Below are 19,067 nucleotides of genomic sequence, written 5' to 3'. Positions count from 1 at the left end.
GATCAGTCTGTTCAGTCTTGTGGCGTCTGCTACCCTCAGCCTGCTGCCCCAGCACACAGCAGCATAGAGTATAGCACTGGCCACCACAGACTGATAAAACATCCTGAGCATAGTCTGGCAGATGTTGAAAGACCTCAATCGTCTCAGAAAATAGAGATGACTCTGCCCCTTCCTGTAGAGGGCATTTGTGTTCTTAGCCCAGTCCAGTTTATTATCAATGTGGACTCCCAGATACTTATAATCCTCCACAATGTCCACACTGACCCCCTGGATGGAAACAGAGGTCAACGGCACCTTGGTCCTCCTCAGGTCCACAACCAGTTCCTTGGTCTTTGTCACATTGAGCTGTAGATGGTTCCGCTCACACCATGTGACAAAGTTGTCCACAGTAATCCTGTACTCATCCTCAGCACCTTCACTGATACATCCAACTATTGCTGAGTCATCCAAGAACTTCTGGAGAGGACAGGTCTCTGTGCAGTAGTTGAAGTCTGTGGTGTAGAGGGTGAAGAGGAAGGGAGAGAGGACAGTCCCCTGTGGGGCCTCGGTGTTGCTGACCGCTCTATCTGATACACAGTGTTGTAAGCACACATACTGTGGTCTGCCAGTCAGATAGTCAATAATCCAGGTCACAAGGGTGAAATCCACCTGCATTGTCTCAGCTTCTCACCCAGTAGAGCCAGATGGATGGTGTTGAATGCACTGGAGAAGTAAAAAAACATGACTCTCACAGTGCTCGCTGGTTTGTCCAGGTGGGCGTAGACACGGTTGAGCAGGTAGATGATGGCATCCTCAACTCCAAGTTTGGGCTGATAGGTGAACTGTAGGGGGTCCAAAAGTGCTTTGACCAAGGGCCGGAGCTGTTTCAAGACGAGTCTCTCCAGGGTCTTCATGATGTGGGAGGTCAGAGCCACAGGTCTGTAGTCCTTGTAGCCACAGGGACGCGTCGTCTTCTGCACAGGGACAAGGCAGGACGTCTTCCACATCACAGGGACCCTCTGTAGACTCAGGCTCATGCTGAAGACATGGTAAAGTACTCCACATAGCTGGGGGGCACAGGCTTTGAGCACCTTGGGGCTGACACCATCAGGACCCGTAGCCTTGCCCAAGTGGAGTCTCGTGATCAGCTGTGATGTTCACTGTAGAGGTGGCAGGTAGGGGAGGGGAGGTGTAGAGTCAATTGGTTGTAGTGTGTAGCGGGTTTGGAGACCAGGGGAGGAGGAGTGGGGAGGGATCTCACAGGAGGGTGAAAGGCTGTAAGGAGGAGGAGGGGGTGGAGAAGGTGGCCGTCGGCAAACAGCAGTAGGATTGATGGTGGTGTTAGCAGAGGGGTGCAGGGGCCTCGGTATCAAATCTGTTAAAAAACAAATTGAGTATGTTGGCCCGGTCCACACTGCTTTCAACTCCTCTATTGCCAGCTGACCTGAATCCAGTGATGGTCCTCATTCCTCTCCAGATCTTTCTCGTGTTGTTCTGCTGAAGTTTCCACTCCAGCTTTCTCCTGTAGTTTTCTTTAGCTGGTGATGATAGTCAACATGAATAGTAATTACTCCTTCCTCCATCCAAGAAGTGTTCAAACTATGGGACTCCACCAGTTTTTACACAGCTGCAATTCAAATCCATAATTAACCAAGCATACTGGGTAAATTTATTATTTGGACCACAGACAGTGTGGTATGGTAACTGCTGCCTTAAATAAAACTTGTGAGCTTGTGGTAATAACATGGCAAGCGTTGCACACAATATGCTTGGTGTTCAAGTAGTTAAGTTGGCAATGGCAACACAGACACCAAAAGACTCCTCGTTGTTCTCTTGTCACTCTTCACAGCGTACATAGTTGTTTACTTCAAGACAAGTTTTCAAGACATAACATTGATTTGATGTGATAAGTTTTGATTGAAGTTAGCACCTACAATACATCTGACAAATTGATACAGACCTGGGATTTGTATTTATGACAGTGAATGCCAATCATCTACATAATGTTGCTTTAACTAACCATAAAAAAAGAACTTTCATGGCCTTCCATGGTCAGCAAACTGAACATGAACTCTTAAAATTTTCCATGTATTGTAGGTATAACCTATGACAAAATACATTCATCAGCATTTGAGAGGGAAGTCTCTCTTAGATGAATGGCAGTGAACATTGAGACGACTACTGGCCACAGCATCTTTCAACCATCCAAACTGACCAGCCAGACCCATGGAGGAGAGGGAAAAGGTCCAGGGTGGGAGTCATGCTAATCCATCTTGGATTTAAGGCTGAACCTGGCTATTGTCTGGTTGCAGGAAAATTAAATGCACAAATGGGACTCAGTCAAAGTTGATAGCAGGTTTTCCCTGCTGTCAAACTTTTAATGTGAAGATTATGACCATACCATAATCATCATCTTATTGCTGCTATGTATATAAATAACTATATATGTTCCATGATTGTGTAGCATGAAGCAGGTCACAAACTTTTCATACTATTTCATTATGCGACCCTGTTTTGTACAACGGCAAATAAATGACCTTGAACCTTGTTTCTGTAATGACAACACAACATTATAAATGCTACCTGCATAGGTGATGATGGGGCTGTTTGTCGAGTACCTCCATGTTTTCCAGTTTCACAGTGAAATTGGTTGTCTTAGTCAAGTGAAATTCAAACTGGATGCAGGTTAAAAGTGGGACAAGCTGGATTCACCTGACTCAAAGTGGCTGGTGGCTCTATTTTGGTTCCTGTGATGACCGCCTTCATGCGAGGCTGGCTCCCCTGCTCACACACAGCACTGGGGTTCTGGACTACTGCTGGTTTGGGAGCTACACCAATCACCTGAAGAAAAACACAATATATAACTTATGGCAGTAATAAGCACAAATAAAACTGATCAATGTTAAGTCAACAGACATGCATGTATTGGTGACACAAACAAGACCTGCTAAAGTGGGATGTGGTTGTGGGGAGCAGCAGGAGACAAACTCACAGCAAAGATTGTAATTGGGTTACTGCCCTTAAACTCTTATGCATCTTTGCATCTGATCAAAGAGAAGTTATACTGGTGGCATTTTGATTCTGGCAGTAGTCAAACTACTGCAGCCAGACCCCATTAATAAGAGGGTTTCAGTCCAGGTCAAAGTGAACTATGGTCCTGGTCATTTATGGTGGGAACAATGTGGACAAGCAACAGGATTGTGTGATAATGACTACACCTGTGTGAATTCAAACCTATGAGACTAACCTCTGCTAACCTTGAAACTGCTCAAGCAAGGTATCAGCTATTAGTATCATTATCTATTAGTCATCTAGCTATCCAGTACTGTGGTAAAATGTGCCAATAATCAGAAAAGGGGGTTGCAACAAAAATATGTTGTGTTACTCCATGTACTTTGGCAGTTCCTTATTAAAAATAAATTACCATAGTATCAATTTTACAGCAGGTTCATAAATATGTTTATTCATGACAGTATGCATTATCATTATTTATGACAGGTGAGGTCATTTGCAGGAACACTACATGACCTACCATCAGGGATTTTTAAGTGTAAACCAGCTCTTGTACCTTCACCACAGCTGTCTTCTGAACTGGTGCTGGTTGGAAACCATGAGGAGCTGCCATCCTGATCACTGTCACCTTCTCATTACTTTTATTTCCAGCTGCTGCTGATACCTAAATTCCAGACATGATATCTGATTAGAACACACACACACACACACACACACACACACACACACACACACACACACACACACACACCTGTGGGGCCAGTATTCTGGGAACTTGACCACTGACATCCCTTGGTCCCTGTTGAGCCTGTGCCATAGCCTGCTGGGACACCAGCATCAGCTGACCATTGTCACTGCGAATCAACATCATACCTGCCAGAAATAGAGTCAGAAATCTTTTACAATTGTACTTGATTGATAATTGATAATTTGTCCATAAAAGCAAGAGTGCTGGGTAAAGTAAACTGTATGTATGAGCCTCTTCATACCTGGAATTAATATCTGTCCTAAGTTATCAGATCACAAGTGGACAGCTCTGAGTCCATCAGTTCACACCTGGCATTATGATGCGTCTCTACATGCATCTCAAGTGTCCACTTTGTGATGAGAGCTCACTTGCATTCTCTATATGCCTATAAATACAAACATCACTGGGACAAACAGACACTATGTCTCTTTACAAAAAGAATGAAATAACTTAATGTATAACATTTGGCAAATTTACCAGAAGGCCCCAAAAAAGTGTTTATGGTTTCTCCTAATTCAACAACTGACAAAATTCAGGGATTGTTTTAAGGGGGTCCTGGGGACTTTCTCCATGGGCGTCAAAGAAGTTCCCTATATTGGTTAATGTTTTTTAAATTAAACGTGTTCACAAACTGACACTTTTTACAAGGAAAGAGACAACTTAAGGTATTGCATTTAATGCCAAATTTACAAGAAGGCGCCAATGATTTTGAATTTGCTGTCACCAATTTGCAAAGTTTGTTAATTTCTCCTCATTGAAAAGGGAATCTCCCCAGATTCATTGCAGTTACTAGTTCAATGGTTAGTTGAAAGAAACAGTGTGTGTGGTAATATTGGCAGGTTAGGAGCCCAAACAAGAAATTAAGATTGCAGTGAACCACATGGAAATTAGACAGTGGTCAATTCATTCTGCCTGCCTGCCTATTCTTCTTCTTGTTGTTTTTGGAGGACGTCAGTTGAGTAGGCGTTCCTGCAATGTGGCCAACACACTGCTAAGAGAGTGTGGTCACATGTGGCCCAGACCACCTCCGAATGCGGTCTGAGCGATCACATCTCAAATGTGTTCTTGGGGGCTTACTCTACTAGTGATCAGATCACTCAGGATGGATGTCCAGGTCTGAACAGGGCCTATGTGTAAATCATGGACCAAACGAAGTACAGACACAGCTTGTGGGACACATTTAAACAGAAAAACAGAACAGCATACAGTAAAAATGAATTCAAGATGTTACAGTGGCCAAAGCTGTGCAAGTTATATGAATAGAAATGACAATGTCACCTATCAGGACAATGGACCACTTAACAGTGGCATCCTGCTCACCTGCTGGTATCTGGATATTGGCTGGGAGCTGAGGAGCAACAGTGACTGTCTGCTGAGCTGCTGCCCTCGGTACAGTTATCACCACCGTCCTTCCTGGGGTTGTGGCCTGGTTCATGGAAGCCAACTGGCTCAAAGCTGTTTTTTTTGCCTGTGGTTGGCCTTTACTGCTTACTCCTCCTGCGTTGGCCACCTTTGCTATCACCATGACAGAAGGAGAGGCGGTCTGTAGTGCTGGGGCTTTAATTGTAGGGGAGGAAGGTTGGTGGCCCTGGCTGGTGGGGATGACTTTAGGTGGTGCAGAGACAGAGTTAGCTTTTTTGACACATCCAGTAGCAGGTGGGTGTTGCACAGCAGTGATGGGCCCACATTTGGCTGGAACCTGTAAAATCTTGACTTGAATAGGGGTGTCTCCATATCCAGCTGCCCCACAGGATTCCAGCTTCTGGGCTTCAATAGCCACTTTATCTGTGGCCATAATTATTTCTAAGTGGAAGAACAGTGTGACTTTATTTATAATAAAACACAAAAGAAAGAATCTGTTTGTCTTCCGAATGCTCTAAATTATGTTATGCTAAATTAACCTAAGCTATGATTGGAAAAAAAAAAAAAAATCATTTAAAACACAAAGTCAGAGGCCATGTTCTGGGGGACTAGCGCCAACAATTTAACCACTTTAACTATGCACTTTTATCAGCCAAGGTCACCTATGTGTTATTGAAAGACTAGCTAGTTACATGTTTAAGTTAGCTAGCCAAAAGATTAAACCATATTTAAACTTGACTTCTGTTTGTCTTGTTTGGTGCATGCAAGCAATCGCAGTGAGCATTTATAGGTTGAAAAGACGTTCACAACTGGTTCAAAAGTGAAAGCTGGTTCAACGACTATTTGAAGACGTTAATTAAACATTCACATTAAGACCATATTTCAGTGGGATTCGCAATGCTGGCTCTGAGCTGAACATTTTGAATGTGGTTCTGTTAGTCAGGCTCCAAGATGACGATACATTCATATTTGCACATATGAATAATACAAGTTGTTTTAAAAACAATTGGTAGAATGACATGGACGCGACCAGACCTAACAATGCGAACAGGCAGGACATTTAATTAGCCACCGCAGCAACGATGAAAGCTCAGTAATGAACGCTCAGGTATGAACGCTCAGTAATGAACGCTCAGGTATGAACGCTCAGTAATGAACGCTCAGGTATGAACGGTCAGTAATGAACGCTTAGTAATGAACGCTCAGGTATGAACGGTCAGGTATGAACGGTCAGTAATGAACGCTTAGTAATGAACGCTCAGGTATGAACGGTCAGTAATGAACGCTTAGTAATGAAAGCTCAGTAATGAACGCTCAGGTATGAACGGTCAGTAATGAACGCTCAGGTATGAACGGTCAGTAATGAACGCTTAGTAATGAACGCTCAGGTATGAACGGTCAGTAATGAACGCTCAGCTAATGAACGCTCAGGTATGAACGGTCAGTAATGAACGCTCAGCTAATGAAGGCTCAGCTAATGAAGGCTCAGCTAATGAACGCTCAGCTATGAACGCTCAGCTAATGAACGCTCAGTAATGAACGCTCAGCTATGAACGCTCAGCTAATGAACGCTCAGTAATGAACGCTCAGCTATGAACGCTCAGCTAATGAACGCTCAGTAATGAACGCTCAGTAATGAACGCTCAGCTAATGAACGCTCAGTAATGAACGCTCAGCTAATGAACGCTCAGCTAATGAACGCTCAGTAATGAACGCTCAGTAATGAACGCTCAGCTAATGAACGCTCAGTAATGAACGCTCAGCTAATGAACGCTCAGCTAATGAACGCTCAGTAATGAACGCTCAGGTAACGAACGCTCAGTAACGAACGCTCAGTAATGAACGCTCAGGTAACGAACGCTCAGTAATGAACGCTCAGGTAACGAACGCTCAGTAATGAACGCTCAGGTATGAACTCTCAGTAATGAACTCTCTTAATGAAGGTAAATGTTGGCGGTTCTGTGCAGCTGATGAAGCTGGCCCACAAGAAGCTGCATGGTAAGTGCAATGTCTTACTATACGTAAATGTATGAAACTGTTTCTATTACGATGTCGCTGAAGCTTCTTCCTGGCAGCTCACGGTTCAGTTCAGGATTACTGACATCTTGTATGAAAAATTAAATGCATTGAAATGACGTTGTTGTGTAAACCACATTTCACCTGCCAGCGCAGTATGATTTCAGAGAAACACTCACATTAATCACTATCCTCTGTCTTTCAACCTAAAAACGAACAAGTTGTCAAGTTAATCACACAAATGTGTGGGTTGTCACATGTTGATGTTGTAACCAAATTGCTGACGGGTGAAACGACGGCGAAAAGAAAATGGCTCCTGCACATTCAGACCAGAAACCACAAACTAGCAATCTACCTTGAAATCGCGGTTTGTGCTCACCGGAATGTTTGCTAGCTAATTTACGAACGTTAACTAGTGTTTCTGCTTCAGACAAGACCACATAGTTTAACTTAATTATCATCATTCAAAGACAAAATTAACATTTACATTGGCTGTGCGTTTGGTTTATATGGCAGATTTTTGAACGGAGCTTGGTATTATTTTATCCAGAATAAACTTTTCTAGTTAAACTGTCGTTATGCGTAGTTTGTTGAAATGACTGACGTTAAAGTTACCCGTCCATCAAGACTCACATCACCGAGTAAACTGTGGGAGAGAAGAGCAAAGTCACGGCTCACCTGCTGCTGTGGTTGATCCTGGATCAGTGCTGCGTTTGTGGTACAAAGTAAAGATGGGCGCTACGGCTGGAAAAAAACATTTTGATTGCGATGAACGGTAGATAAGCAGGTTTTTGAGAAAATGTACACAAGCCAATCGGAGGTGTTCGCCTCCAGATGGATTTAGATATACTGGGCAGCGAAGACAACGGTCTCAGTTATAGCCAATCCAATGACTCATGACAGATTCTTTGACATCAGGCAGTCCATCAAAGTCACAAATGATCTTGATGGGGAGAAAAAGAATGATGCCTTCTGTAAAGTTAGAGCACTCTTAGGGTGCCTCAGTCTACCGAAATCAGGGAAGGCTGGTTTGGACGAGCATTTGATTTCCTTCACAGGCCGTTGTCCATGGCAGTTTGTCCCGGGGAAACCAAATGCAACAGGACTGAAATCATTGGTGCTTGTCAGCCTCAATAGTCTGGTGCTGGACTGTGACGCTTACGAGGTGTGGGCAGGTGTTGATTAGTGCGACCACATGATTAGCCTTTACCCAATGTCAAACATAAGGTGCTCTCCATTTGCCAAAGATGGTGGCGGCAGTACATGCATCAAGGTGCAGGACAGTGGGATGCAAAAGGAAAACATTTGTTAAGTATATTAAATGTAACGTGTGTTTTGAAGATAAAGAACGCCTCCTGTCAAACAATGCATGATCTGCTGTTCGTGCTGTGTGTGACATGACCTAACCTTATCAAGAGTGGAGAACATAGTTTAATCAAAAAGCTCCACAGTGAGAAGTTATGTTTAAAATTCAGTTTTATTGTTCAGACGTTTGATGCTTCCTGTGATACATGAATGATCTGTTTTTAGTGTTATGTGTGACATGACCTCACAACCCAGCTTTAGGTGACTGTCAAGAGTTGATGAAGCAGTTTAATCAAATGGCTCCCTTTATGAGATGCTATTTCTTAAAATTATGTTTTAGTCCTCTTCACCTAACTTTATTTAATGTTAATGAAACGTAAACACATTTTAGTAGAAATCCACATAGAAAATGAATACAATATAATTCTGTTACATCATTTCATTTTGTGATCAAACAAGACCTGACAAGGGACAGATGATAAAACCTTGGAGGTGCACTATGTAGATTTGGGGAAGAAATTTTAATCTGTGGGGAGAGAAAGATCTTCATTTTACTGCCTAAACAAACTTAATAAACAAACTCTCTTTGTTTTCATGGCTGAATAAACAAACTGACCTTAAATGACAACACAATTTCTACGGTTTTACTTTGTTTATATGTGGCGGACCCTGCCACCTTTCTAGCTTCAAACAGTGTTCTGGGACCTAATGTTTCCTCTGACAACAGCTTGTTTATTAAATTATAGAAAAGAACATTATTTATTAAATTATTACCTTATTAATATTGTAAATTGAGTTTGATTTTTTTCTTCAAAACTACATAGTGCCCCTTTGATAAATAACATTTTTTTTAAGAAACTGCTCTCACATGTTTCTTTCAACCACAATTAAAGTATAAATATAAAAAACTTTTTTCTTCTGGGTCTCAGGAGTTCTGGGGCTAGGTTACAAGCCTGGGGCAAGCCTTGTTCAGCCCAAAGGTTGAACAGTTTAGACCCTTGATATTCCACATGCATACTGACAGGGATTTCATTACAAAAGAGACACAGGTAAAACAGTTTAAACAGTAACTACTGGCCCCTTAAATTGTCCCACAGAGACAAATAAAGTATTTTGAATTGAATTGCGATAGAGGTACAAACATTGAACTGTATAAAATGTGCTGTTTACTGTATTTTGTAAATTTGTGTGTTTTGTGTGGGTGAGTGTGCAGGTTTGAATGTGTGGAAAGTGAAAATATTGTTAGAGCTGACCTCAGCTGATTCTTTCAACAATATAAAATATTAAGAAATATTCTTTTAACTTTTTCTTTTTTGAATTCTTCCTCCTTTTCCCTTCAGAAATAGTTTAGGAAAAATTAAGTAAATCATAATTTTAGTATAATTTGTGTGTGTATGCAGTAGCATAAGCATAATGTTTTTGTGTAATATAGAACACTGCATCCGGAGAAATGCTTTGAAATTTAACTTGAAATAAATAAATGAGTATAATAATATCAAGAAAAATTACATTTTAACAAGACTCGTGCTGCTTTGGACCATTACTGAAATTCGTATATAATAATTTCTGCTGTTGATGGTGGTAATTTGAGCATGGTCACTACAGGGCCAACAGGCTGTTTAGAGTCACTCTACTGCCACCTGTTGGAGACAGGCATGTCATACAGGTTGTAACTTTACATCTGACTGATGTGGCTCTGTAAGGACAATAACTAGGCAGAAATGGTCCTGCTGGATTCTCATGGGAGTCATACACTATAAAAAACTGAGTTCTTTTGTCTTGATTATTTTTGAAGTGGATATTTTGGACCATATTTTTTCATCAGACATTTTTATAATAATAAAAATGTTTTCATCACAAGCCATCCTGCTAGTCCGAGGACCAAGAACCAGACCCCTTTACAGAATTTGTGGTTTTCAGTCTTAAAACACGTCCAGGCATTTGACCTATGATTATCATAGTTACTTATACATTTTCTTAGTGAACCAGAGTTGGATAAACTAAAACCTGGGGATTAGAATGGGTAAACAATTGAAAATATTTATTTTAAGTTAATCTTGGAGTTTGTTGCAATATTTTCAACAAAGAATCTCTACAAGCACTGACAAAGCAAGATATAGAGTCTGTGAGAGGGTGTGATATGTCTTTGTGAGGAAGTTTTTGCTAAATACATTCTCATGAAAGAAATGGCTGTACAAAGAACAGATGTGCTTTTCTTCCTACATTCTCAGATTTCATAATACTAAGAATCAATTATGGTCATTCTGTTAATGATGAAATGTAATGGCCATTATTATTTGGGGGCCTGGTCCAGCTCTAGGCCTCAAAAACATACAAACTCTACTCAGAAAGGCCCGGCACCAGCCAGGAATTGAACCGCTGACCAACTTGCTGTGAGCCAACAGGGCCCAGAGATGTTGACTTCCCTTTTTATTTTGGGACAACACAGACCACATAGAAAGAAGTGGCAGACATTTTATTACATGAACTGATAAAAATGTTTACATACATGTTTACCAACTGTCCTGGCACCAGTAATATATTTTACTCATCTGACAATCTTCTTCAATAAACCATGTATATTTTATATCTGTACAATAACACAATGTTATTATTTGGTGAATGGTCTGAATGGTGAATTGAGTCTGTCGTGTAGATATTTCCCCAGTTATATTTGGCAGAAAAGACAAAACCGCTGCTATTTCATTTTGCAATTCAGAGAGTAAAAGCTGTTTCTTCCTCTGCTCCTCCTTCACGTGTTACTGAAGCTGATACCCAAAATGTGTCAATATTGCAGGTAGGATCAGTGCTGTTTCTGAGAGCAGAGCTGAGGGGGGGACAATTTTTGTAACTTCCCAAAACAATGTGACAATCAGACACACTTTAAGAAGTGGTTGGTCAGGTTTAGAGTTTTAGAGTTTAGAGTTAATGTATTAGAAACGTCTCTCTCGGATGTTTTTTCATTCTTCACATAGCCACTTCAGTCAAATATGGTTACAACTGAGTGCAACAAGGAGAGAATGTATGCTTGTTCAGTTTGCATGCTAAATCATGACACAACAATGACAGAGTTGGTGGAGAGAGCTCTGGGAGGGCAGATCCCTCTCGAGTGGGATAAGGCTGTATTTTACTCTAATTTACTGACATCATCTCCTGGATATGATGAAGGCTCCGTATAACATCAGCTCCCAGAAATTAGCATTTGTTCCTCGGCAGGCACATTATTAATATAGTTTAGAGTTGATATGCCCACTTTCCCCCCTGTTAAATAAACATGCAGCTCATTTATGATGCGTTGTGGCTGTACTTCATATGCTCTAAAGCTTCTGTCATCACCTAAACATCAATACTGCCACAGCACAGATGAGGCGCAATCAAATTTCTTGTCTAGTTGTCTGACAACAGAAAACAGAAATACAACTCCACATGCCGATTCACATGGGGCCAATATGATCAAATTTCCTCTATGTTTGGTGAATTATCAAACAAAATATGCAGAGGATTTTTTTAAATTTTTTTTTTACAAATTATGGGCATGGCAGATTTGCATGGGAAGATTACAAACATCCCCTGCAATTATTACAAATTACTAAAGATCCGCAGTCCCATGCGAATAGGGCTTTAGATATCAAAAGAAAGACAAGTTAGATCATGTGACATGTCATAAATTACAAGACCTCCAGTCACTCTGATGATGAAGAATGTTAGAAGCCAATACAAAAGAACTTTGAGAGAGAATTATACGAGAGAGGAAACAGGAGGCTCTTGGCAGTAGATCTCAGATTTAAACAGAAGAAAACATTCACCTGCATTTTACTGTACACCATGAGTACCCCTTTAAATTAGTCACTTTTCCGATGTGAACACATTCCAGACTCAAAAACTAGGTAGAATTAGCATGTAGTCTTGAACTTGGTGTCTTCTCATGTTCTTCTCACTGAACTTTGCGGTTAAAACTTTAACTGATAACTTCATCATGTCTGTAAACCCTCCATGAATCCTTCAACTCCTCTGTTTTCTTTACCTCCGTCCTCCTAGCAAATGTAAGACTAACTGCTCGTCCTCAGCCAGAGAGAGACCAGTGTCCAGGGCTGTGTGCTCATCATCCAGATGCCTCACTTTCTTCCTCTTCTCTGCTGTGTGCTCCTCTTGTTCATCACTGCTTTCACTGCTGTGTTGCCTTTTAGCGGACCTCATCTGATCCTCATCCTCCTCGGAGTGCAGTTTGTCAGGATCGGGCAGGTTGCTGGGGTCAAACTCGTCTTCGCTGTGATTTGCCAGGTAGGCCACCACCTCATCCTCCTCTTCAGATTTATGTCCGTGCTTCTTGCTTGCCTCCCTCCTGGCTGCCTTCGCCTTCAGCCTCTCCTCTCTGTGTTTGGCTTTCACTTTACGGCTGTACTCCGGCTTGTCAAACTCCTGGTCCTCACGTTTCAGCCTCTCCCTGGCCTTCTCCACGTTGATACCAGAAACTTCCTCCTCTTCTTCCCCCTCACCTGTCACTGCACATTGGACTGGCGGCCACAGTTGCACAGCCACTCCCTGTTCACTGAAAGACACTTTGGTGTTGACTTGAAAGTTTCTTTTGAGGGCCTTTTTGGCTTCTTTGAACTTTGTATCCTTTCCCATTTTCTTTTTGAAGGATGTGGCAGGTTCCTCTAGACTCTCCTGCTCTCCTGTCAGACTGAAGACATCCCTTCTTTTGACTGTCAGCAGGTCCAAGTCTCTTAGATCATCCTCGTCCTCTGCACCAAGAAGTGGTGTCTTGGAATCATCCACCTCTTTTTCATTATCGCTTTCCTCCTCATTTGCTGAATCTTCTGACTCGGGGCTCTGACTTTCCCCATGTGGATCGTTTCCTCTCAGTTGGGCCTTAAAGCTCCTAAGCTCCTCCTCTTCTTCAGACTGCTCCTCACTCTGTCCTTTCTCAGCTCTCAATGCCTGAGCTTTATTTAAGAAGCGCACCCTCGGAGCCACAGCGAGGCCCAGAGAATGCGCATACTCCTCAATCTGGAGTTTAAAGACATCGAACACCTCTTTGTTCTTCATCAGGTAAACTGAGCGCAGGTAGGAAACAAAACACCTCTGAGCTCGCTCCTTCTGCTCCTTCTCCTGAGCAAGGAAGGCCTCCAGCTTCTGCAGGACATTCTGCAGTTTTTCTGCATTCACCTGGAATTAGACAATTAAATGATTACACATGTTTTCTACAGCTCTTCTGTTGTTGTGACAAACACTCAAATCTGTATGTTTGTGTTGCAGCTAAAAGATACCCACAGAAACTACCACTATGAAACAATAATTTGATGAAGCGGTATTTGTGAGTATTCCGCGCTCTTTTTTTTCCCCCCCACACAAAACTCCACAGGGTACTTTGAAGACATCTTTTTTTCCCTCTCTCGTACCAAACTCTATTCATCTGTCAATAGACCCAGAAACCTGTTCAAGGCAGGAATGTTGCACCGTTATTTCTCCTTGCTGTATCCATGTTTGTGTAAAAAGAGTGAGCTGGCATGCAGGGGCAAGGGTGTGAAATTTTGATGACCCATTATGTGTGCGACCCAAAACAGGGGGAATTTAAAAAGCAACTAGCAGCAATTAGCATCCAACTCAGAGAAGAAGAACAAAATTGTTTGCGAATTGGAAAGGCAATGATGTCCGGGAGCTCCCTACTCTCCGAGCCGAGGAAGAGATCAACCACCATATAACAGGGACAGTGTAAGGGAAATTCTCCTTGTTCAGGTGAGGGTTGCTAATTCTCCGAAGAATTTTAGACTCAGTGTGATGAATCAGATCTCTTTAATACATGCAGCATGGAGAGTAGACCCACAGTGTTCTCTGTTGTCTTTCAAATGTCTCTGACTTATATACAGTGGTTACATACTTTGACAGTTGTTGCTCACTCCTTCCCCAAACAATAACCCCCTGATGTTTGTGTTGATCATGCCTTTCCCAGGACAGTGACCCTTTGATGTTTTATTGGACAGTAAATGTCATCCTATCTACCTTCCTGTAACCACCAAAGAGGCAAAGAGAATTGGCCCTCATGTGACTGGAATCTTCCCTCCTCTCACATCCTGATATCTTCTCTACCATACATTGATTTCTGAATTCAAAACTATTTTTATTTCTGCAACAGTTAATGACTGTTATTGCAATATTATGCCATTGTTATTGACGTCTCGTTTCTGTGGGTCACTATGCATTTCTTTCTTGTGTAGCTAGCCAGCTAGGGTTCAGAGGCTGAACAAAACTAAGTCACAGACATGTGGTGCAGCGAGAAAGACACTTAAATCTGGCATGTATAATGGGTGCGTGCAGAGATTTGAGAGTTGATCTGCCTGCTCCCTTCGCTGGTGACAAGAGCCAGATTTTTCACGGCAGGGTGAGACACTTGCTAATTAATATCAGAATGACAGGGTAAGGTCTTAAATTTCTCCACTCAGAAATACGTCAAAGTGATAACACTGTTTTTTTTTAAGGGCTGAGCTATAATGGCAAAAATTATGATGATGATAATTTCCAAATTGATCATAATATTTATCACAATACATAATTTGATCAAGCTGCCAGTTTGAAGAGGATCCTGATAATACTGGAGCATCAGGTTTTCTACTTGATCTAGACAGATAAATGGGCCAGGCTGATATACTGGCTGATTCTTGCTTATCACAGATACATCAGCATTGGTGTATATGCCAGCAAATGAGTAAGAAGAAATGTCCGTACACACAGCCCTGGGAGGCTCCAGTGTTCAGCACTAACGTAGAAGAGGTGTGACTGCCAATCAGAACTCTCTGGGGTCCACTTGTAAGCAAGTCTAATATCCAGTTGCAAAGTGTTGTACTGAAGCTTAGAGTGTTTAGTGTTTCAATCAGCTTCATGGTGAGATTGTGTTGAATGCTGAGCTGAAGTCAACAAACAGCATCCGGATGTAGCTGTTCTTATTCTCTACGTGTGTGAAGACTGAGTGAAGGGCAGTAGATATGGCATTGTCTCTGAATCTGTTTGTTCTGAATAGGGGTGGGTAAAAATAAATAATCTTGTTCTTCTTCTCATTTAATTTCTGAATTCTTATTTCAAAAGATGGTCTACATGGTGTCATGAGTGATATATATATTATACAAATAATTAAAATTAAAAAAGGCTTTAAATATTTCACTCCATGTGTAATGAATCTAGAATATATATTAATGTTTCACTTTTTGAATTAAGTTAAGGAAAAATTTTCCATGATATTCTGATTATTTCAGGTGCACCTGTACATGTTCTGTGCAAGTATATGTAAACTTTTGACCATGACTGTACATACATATGGGTCATTCCATGCCAAATCACCCAAAATCCTGAACTTTTCCCAGTTCATATCATGGATTTTCTCAATTAAAATAAAAAAATAAATCATGTTAAAACTTCTATTAAATTCACGGGACCTTGTAAAGTCCTATAAATAAATTAAACAATTTCCCCTAGGGATAATAAAGTATTTCTGATCTGATAAATGTACTCAAAATAATTTTTATGTACTGATTTTTTAAAGTTTGGCCTGCAGAGCTAAACTTCAACATTTTAGTGTTTTTTTGTATTCCTCTGCAATTGCTTGGTAATAGTTTTCACTTTCTTGCAACTAAATTTTTGTTCTGTGTTGTGTAAAAGTATAACATCTAGAAAAGTTATTCAGTCCTGCATAAAAAAATGTGCCACAGATCTTGCTAAATATAACTTGAGAAGTGAAAAACCCACTTTCTGGATTATTTTAACTCTAGATTTTGCCAAGAAGGATTATTTTAACTTTCTTGAATATGAGGTTATTGTAGCTAGTCAAACACAAAATTCCCAATGGAGAATATATCTTTATGTTTCCATTTTATTTATTCTCATAGTTGACAGAAGTATGTCCCACTCAACCACGGTAGGTGGCGATATGCATCGTTACAGCTAGTTGCTACTGGACCTTCATCCAGTTGACCTATTACGTCACATACCAATCAAGTTAAGAAGCAGCAAACGGGTTGCACAGCGAACGGTGAAAACATGGATCACTTTTCGGTGCTGTGCATTTCGTATGTACTCTACGCTTTACTTTTAGTACAAATGAGATGCACGATATCCCTCATGCTTAATTATGCCATGGACAACTTCCAGGTCAATGCCCGGGGCAGGGACTGTGTTGCATACGCAGAGGCCAGTTAATTGCATATTATTTTGATAACTGATTAAGTGGTTTGAATAATTGTTTTAAGGGAAAAAAACTCAAAATTCTCTGATTCCAGCTTCTTAAATGTAAACATTTTCTGGTTTACTCTCAATTGAAAATTTTTCAAAATTGAAACAAACAAAAAAAAAACAATTGACAGATTAATCAACAATAGAAATAATCGTTAGCTGCAGCACCAGATTTGATGTCTGTTGTCTTGATTATTGTCCTGTGTGTTTGGTTTTAAACAGAGTTAAACATGAAATGTATGTTACAATCCAATACAACAATAACACTAAATGCAGCCTAGAGTTGAGCTGTACAGTACTGTTCTATTGTGGATTTCATCACACTGTACACCGTCTATTTTTCTGCTCACTGTGTATACTGTGGTGCTGTGGATGTGTGAGCTCTAACCTGGATCTTATTGATGGGAACCTTCTTTTCCTGCAGCTGGCTGACCATGCCCTTCTCTTCTGAGGGGAGCAGCAGCAGCAGAGCCTCCCCCCCCTCCTTGTACCTGGCGGTCCGGCCCACCCTGTGGATGTAAGTGTCTGCATCTTCTGGACAGTCAAACTGCAGCACCCAGTTGACTGCAGGGAAGTCCAGGCCTCTGGCAGCTATGTCAGTGGCGAGGAGCACAGCGTTCTGCTTTCTGAGGAAGTCATTGTAGACCTCCACTCTCTTCATCTGCTGCTGCTTGCCATGCAGAGCCAGGATGGGCATGCCGGGTCTGAGGCGACAGAGGACCCTGAACAGGTACTGCACCTCCTTGCAGCAGGCAAAGAAGACGATGATCTTCTTCTTTAGGTGGTTCCTGATGAACGAGTAGAGCATGTTGACCTTATGGTGGAGCTCACACACTACGTAGCTCTGCTCCAGCGTGGCAGGCGTGCTGAACTTGGCCTTCTCGTGAACCCACACGTACTCTGGGTCTTTGAGGCTGAGCCGGGCCAGGTCTTTAACCGACTTGGTCTGCGTGGCGGAGAACAGCAGCGTCTGTCGGGATTTAGGAAGATTATCCACGATGGCGTTTAGTGTGTCCGCGAAGCCCATGTCCAGGATGCGGTCCGCCTCATCCAGGACTAGCATGTGTAGGGTGGAGGCGTGGAAGGTGGCTGTCTCGTCCATGTGCTGGAGCAACCGGCCCGGGGTGCAGATGACAATATTGGTATGGTGGATCCTCTCCGATTCGCTCTTAAGGTCTTTGCCGCCGATGATGAGCCCCGCTGAGAACTCGTGGTTCTTGCCCACCTTGCGGAGGACTTCGAAGGTCTGGTAGGCGAGCTCTCTGGTGGGGGATATAATGAGGGCACCGAGGCCGTCCATGGAGGTCCACTGCTGGCGGTACAGACACTCCAGCACCGGTATGAGGAAAGCTAAAGTCTTCCCAGAGCCAGTCTTTGCCGCGCCGAGGACATCTTTACCTCGCAAAGCGAAGCCGATAGTCTGCCGCTGAATCTCCGTGGGCTGTCTGTACTGAGCCTCCTGCAAACCTAACAAGGTTTTCTTTGAAATGGGGAAGTCTGAAAACTTGACAGCCTCCTTAATATTTATGTCGGCGTACCTGCTAACAAGCCTTTCGATGTACTCCCGCTCGACCTGCCACTCGGGTTTATTCCTCTGTGCTCTCTCTCGTTTCACTCGCTCTTTCGTCTTGTTGTATTTTTTCTTCCATTTCTCGAAGTTTTTGACAGGGTCGGTGTCGTCTTTCATCCTCGCGGGTTTAAGTGACTTCCCGAAGGAGTTTGGACTTTTTTTCTCCATGATTTACAACAAACAGAGAAAGAATATAGAGTTAAAACACGGAAGCTCTACCGTTTTAATCAACAGCGTGGAGAAGACAGCTCGTCGTCGCGGTGTCGCGTTAGTATGACGTTTTCATCACGCGACACCGATCTTTTTTTTTTTTTTTTTACAGAATACTTTATTAAAAACTGTGGGAATTACATACAGAAACACAAATAACATTTAAGAACGTCTCCAATGAAATTATTTTTTTGAGCATTGTTAACTTCTACAAATGTTTTTTTATATTACACATGACATCATGAGCAAAAGAACCGGTCAGTGCCATGGCTGAACATTTCTGCTTTAGAACTGCAGCATACAAAGGAAATGGTACAGATTCAGACAGCCAGGGTTTCATACCTCAAACCTAAGAAACTAATCCCGTGAATTTGCGCGATGGGGCATTCCACCTTAACATAACGTTGCTGGGAAACGAGCTGTGTTAGGGAGAAGTCAGGTGTGCAGATGTAGCTTATTACATGTATATTGTATTCCGAGTTTCCCAACTTTTAAAAAATGTCAGAGACATGTTTAGTTTTGGACTGCAAAGTTGGAAAAGGGAGTGCATTCACTCAAGGACATGAAAAACAGGAGAAATGGGTGCAGTGTACATGGAATAATCGTGATGTCCCAGCTAAACTTCTGGAGTTATATATATAT

General features: G+C 41.9%; 2 protein-coding genes across 4 annotated transcripts in view; both read right to left on the bottom strand.

Annotated features, from left to right (window-relative positions):
• The window catches only part of taf4b (TAF4B RNA polymerase II, TATA box binding protein (TBP)-associated factor), a 35,120-nt gene extending 26,881 nt beyond the window's left edge, over positions 1-8,239 (bottom strand). The window contains exons 1-5 of one of the 3 annotated variants that reach the window (XM_073476967.1): positions 7,796-8,239; positions 5,060-5,542; positions 3,743-3,864; positions 3,548-3,655; positions 2,692-2,820 (exon numbers count right to left, since the gene is read on the bottom strand). In XM_073476967.1, coding sequence (XP_073333068.1) covers positions 2,692-2,820; positions 3,548-3,655; positions 3,743-3,864; positions 5,060-5,534 — 834 coding nt within the window. In that variant the 5' untranslated portion in view covers positions 5,535-5,542; positions 7,796-8,239. The other 2 variants (XM_073476969.1, XM_073476968.1) reach the window with 2 other exon arrangements.
• A 2,644-nt stretch (positions 8,240-10,883) lies between these two features.
• On the bottom strand, positions 10,884-18,467 carry ddx10 (DEAD (Asp-Glu-Ala-Asp) box polypeptide 10). The gene is made up of 2 exons (XM_073477019.1): positions 17,034-18,467; positions 10,884-13,591 (listed from the first exon to the last, which is right to left on the bottom strand). Exons 1-2 carry the CDS (start codon positions 18,381-18,383, stop codon positions 12,443-12,445), a joined length of 2,499 nt encoding a protein of 832 aa, XP_073333120.1. The 5' UTR covers positions 18,384-18,467; the 3' UTR covers positions 10,884-12,442.
• Between the last annotated feature and the right edge of the window lie 600 nt (positions 18,468-19,067).

The sequence above is a fragment of the Pagrus major genome, chromosome 11 (genome assembly GCF_040436345.1).
Source record: "Pagrus major chromosome 11, Pma_NU_1.0".
In the NCBI taxonomy this organism is placed as follows: Eukaryota; Metazoa; Chordata; class Actinopteri; order Spariformes; family Sparidae; genus Pagrus; species Pagrus major.
The sequence above is the reverse complement of the archived record's forward strand: the minus strand, read 5'-3'. Positions and strand labels throughout refer to the sequence as shown.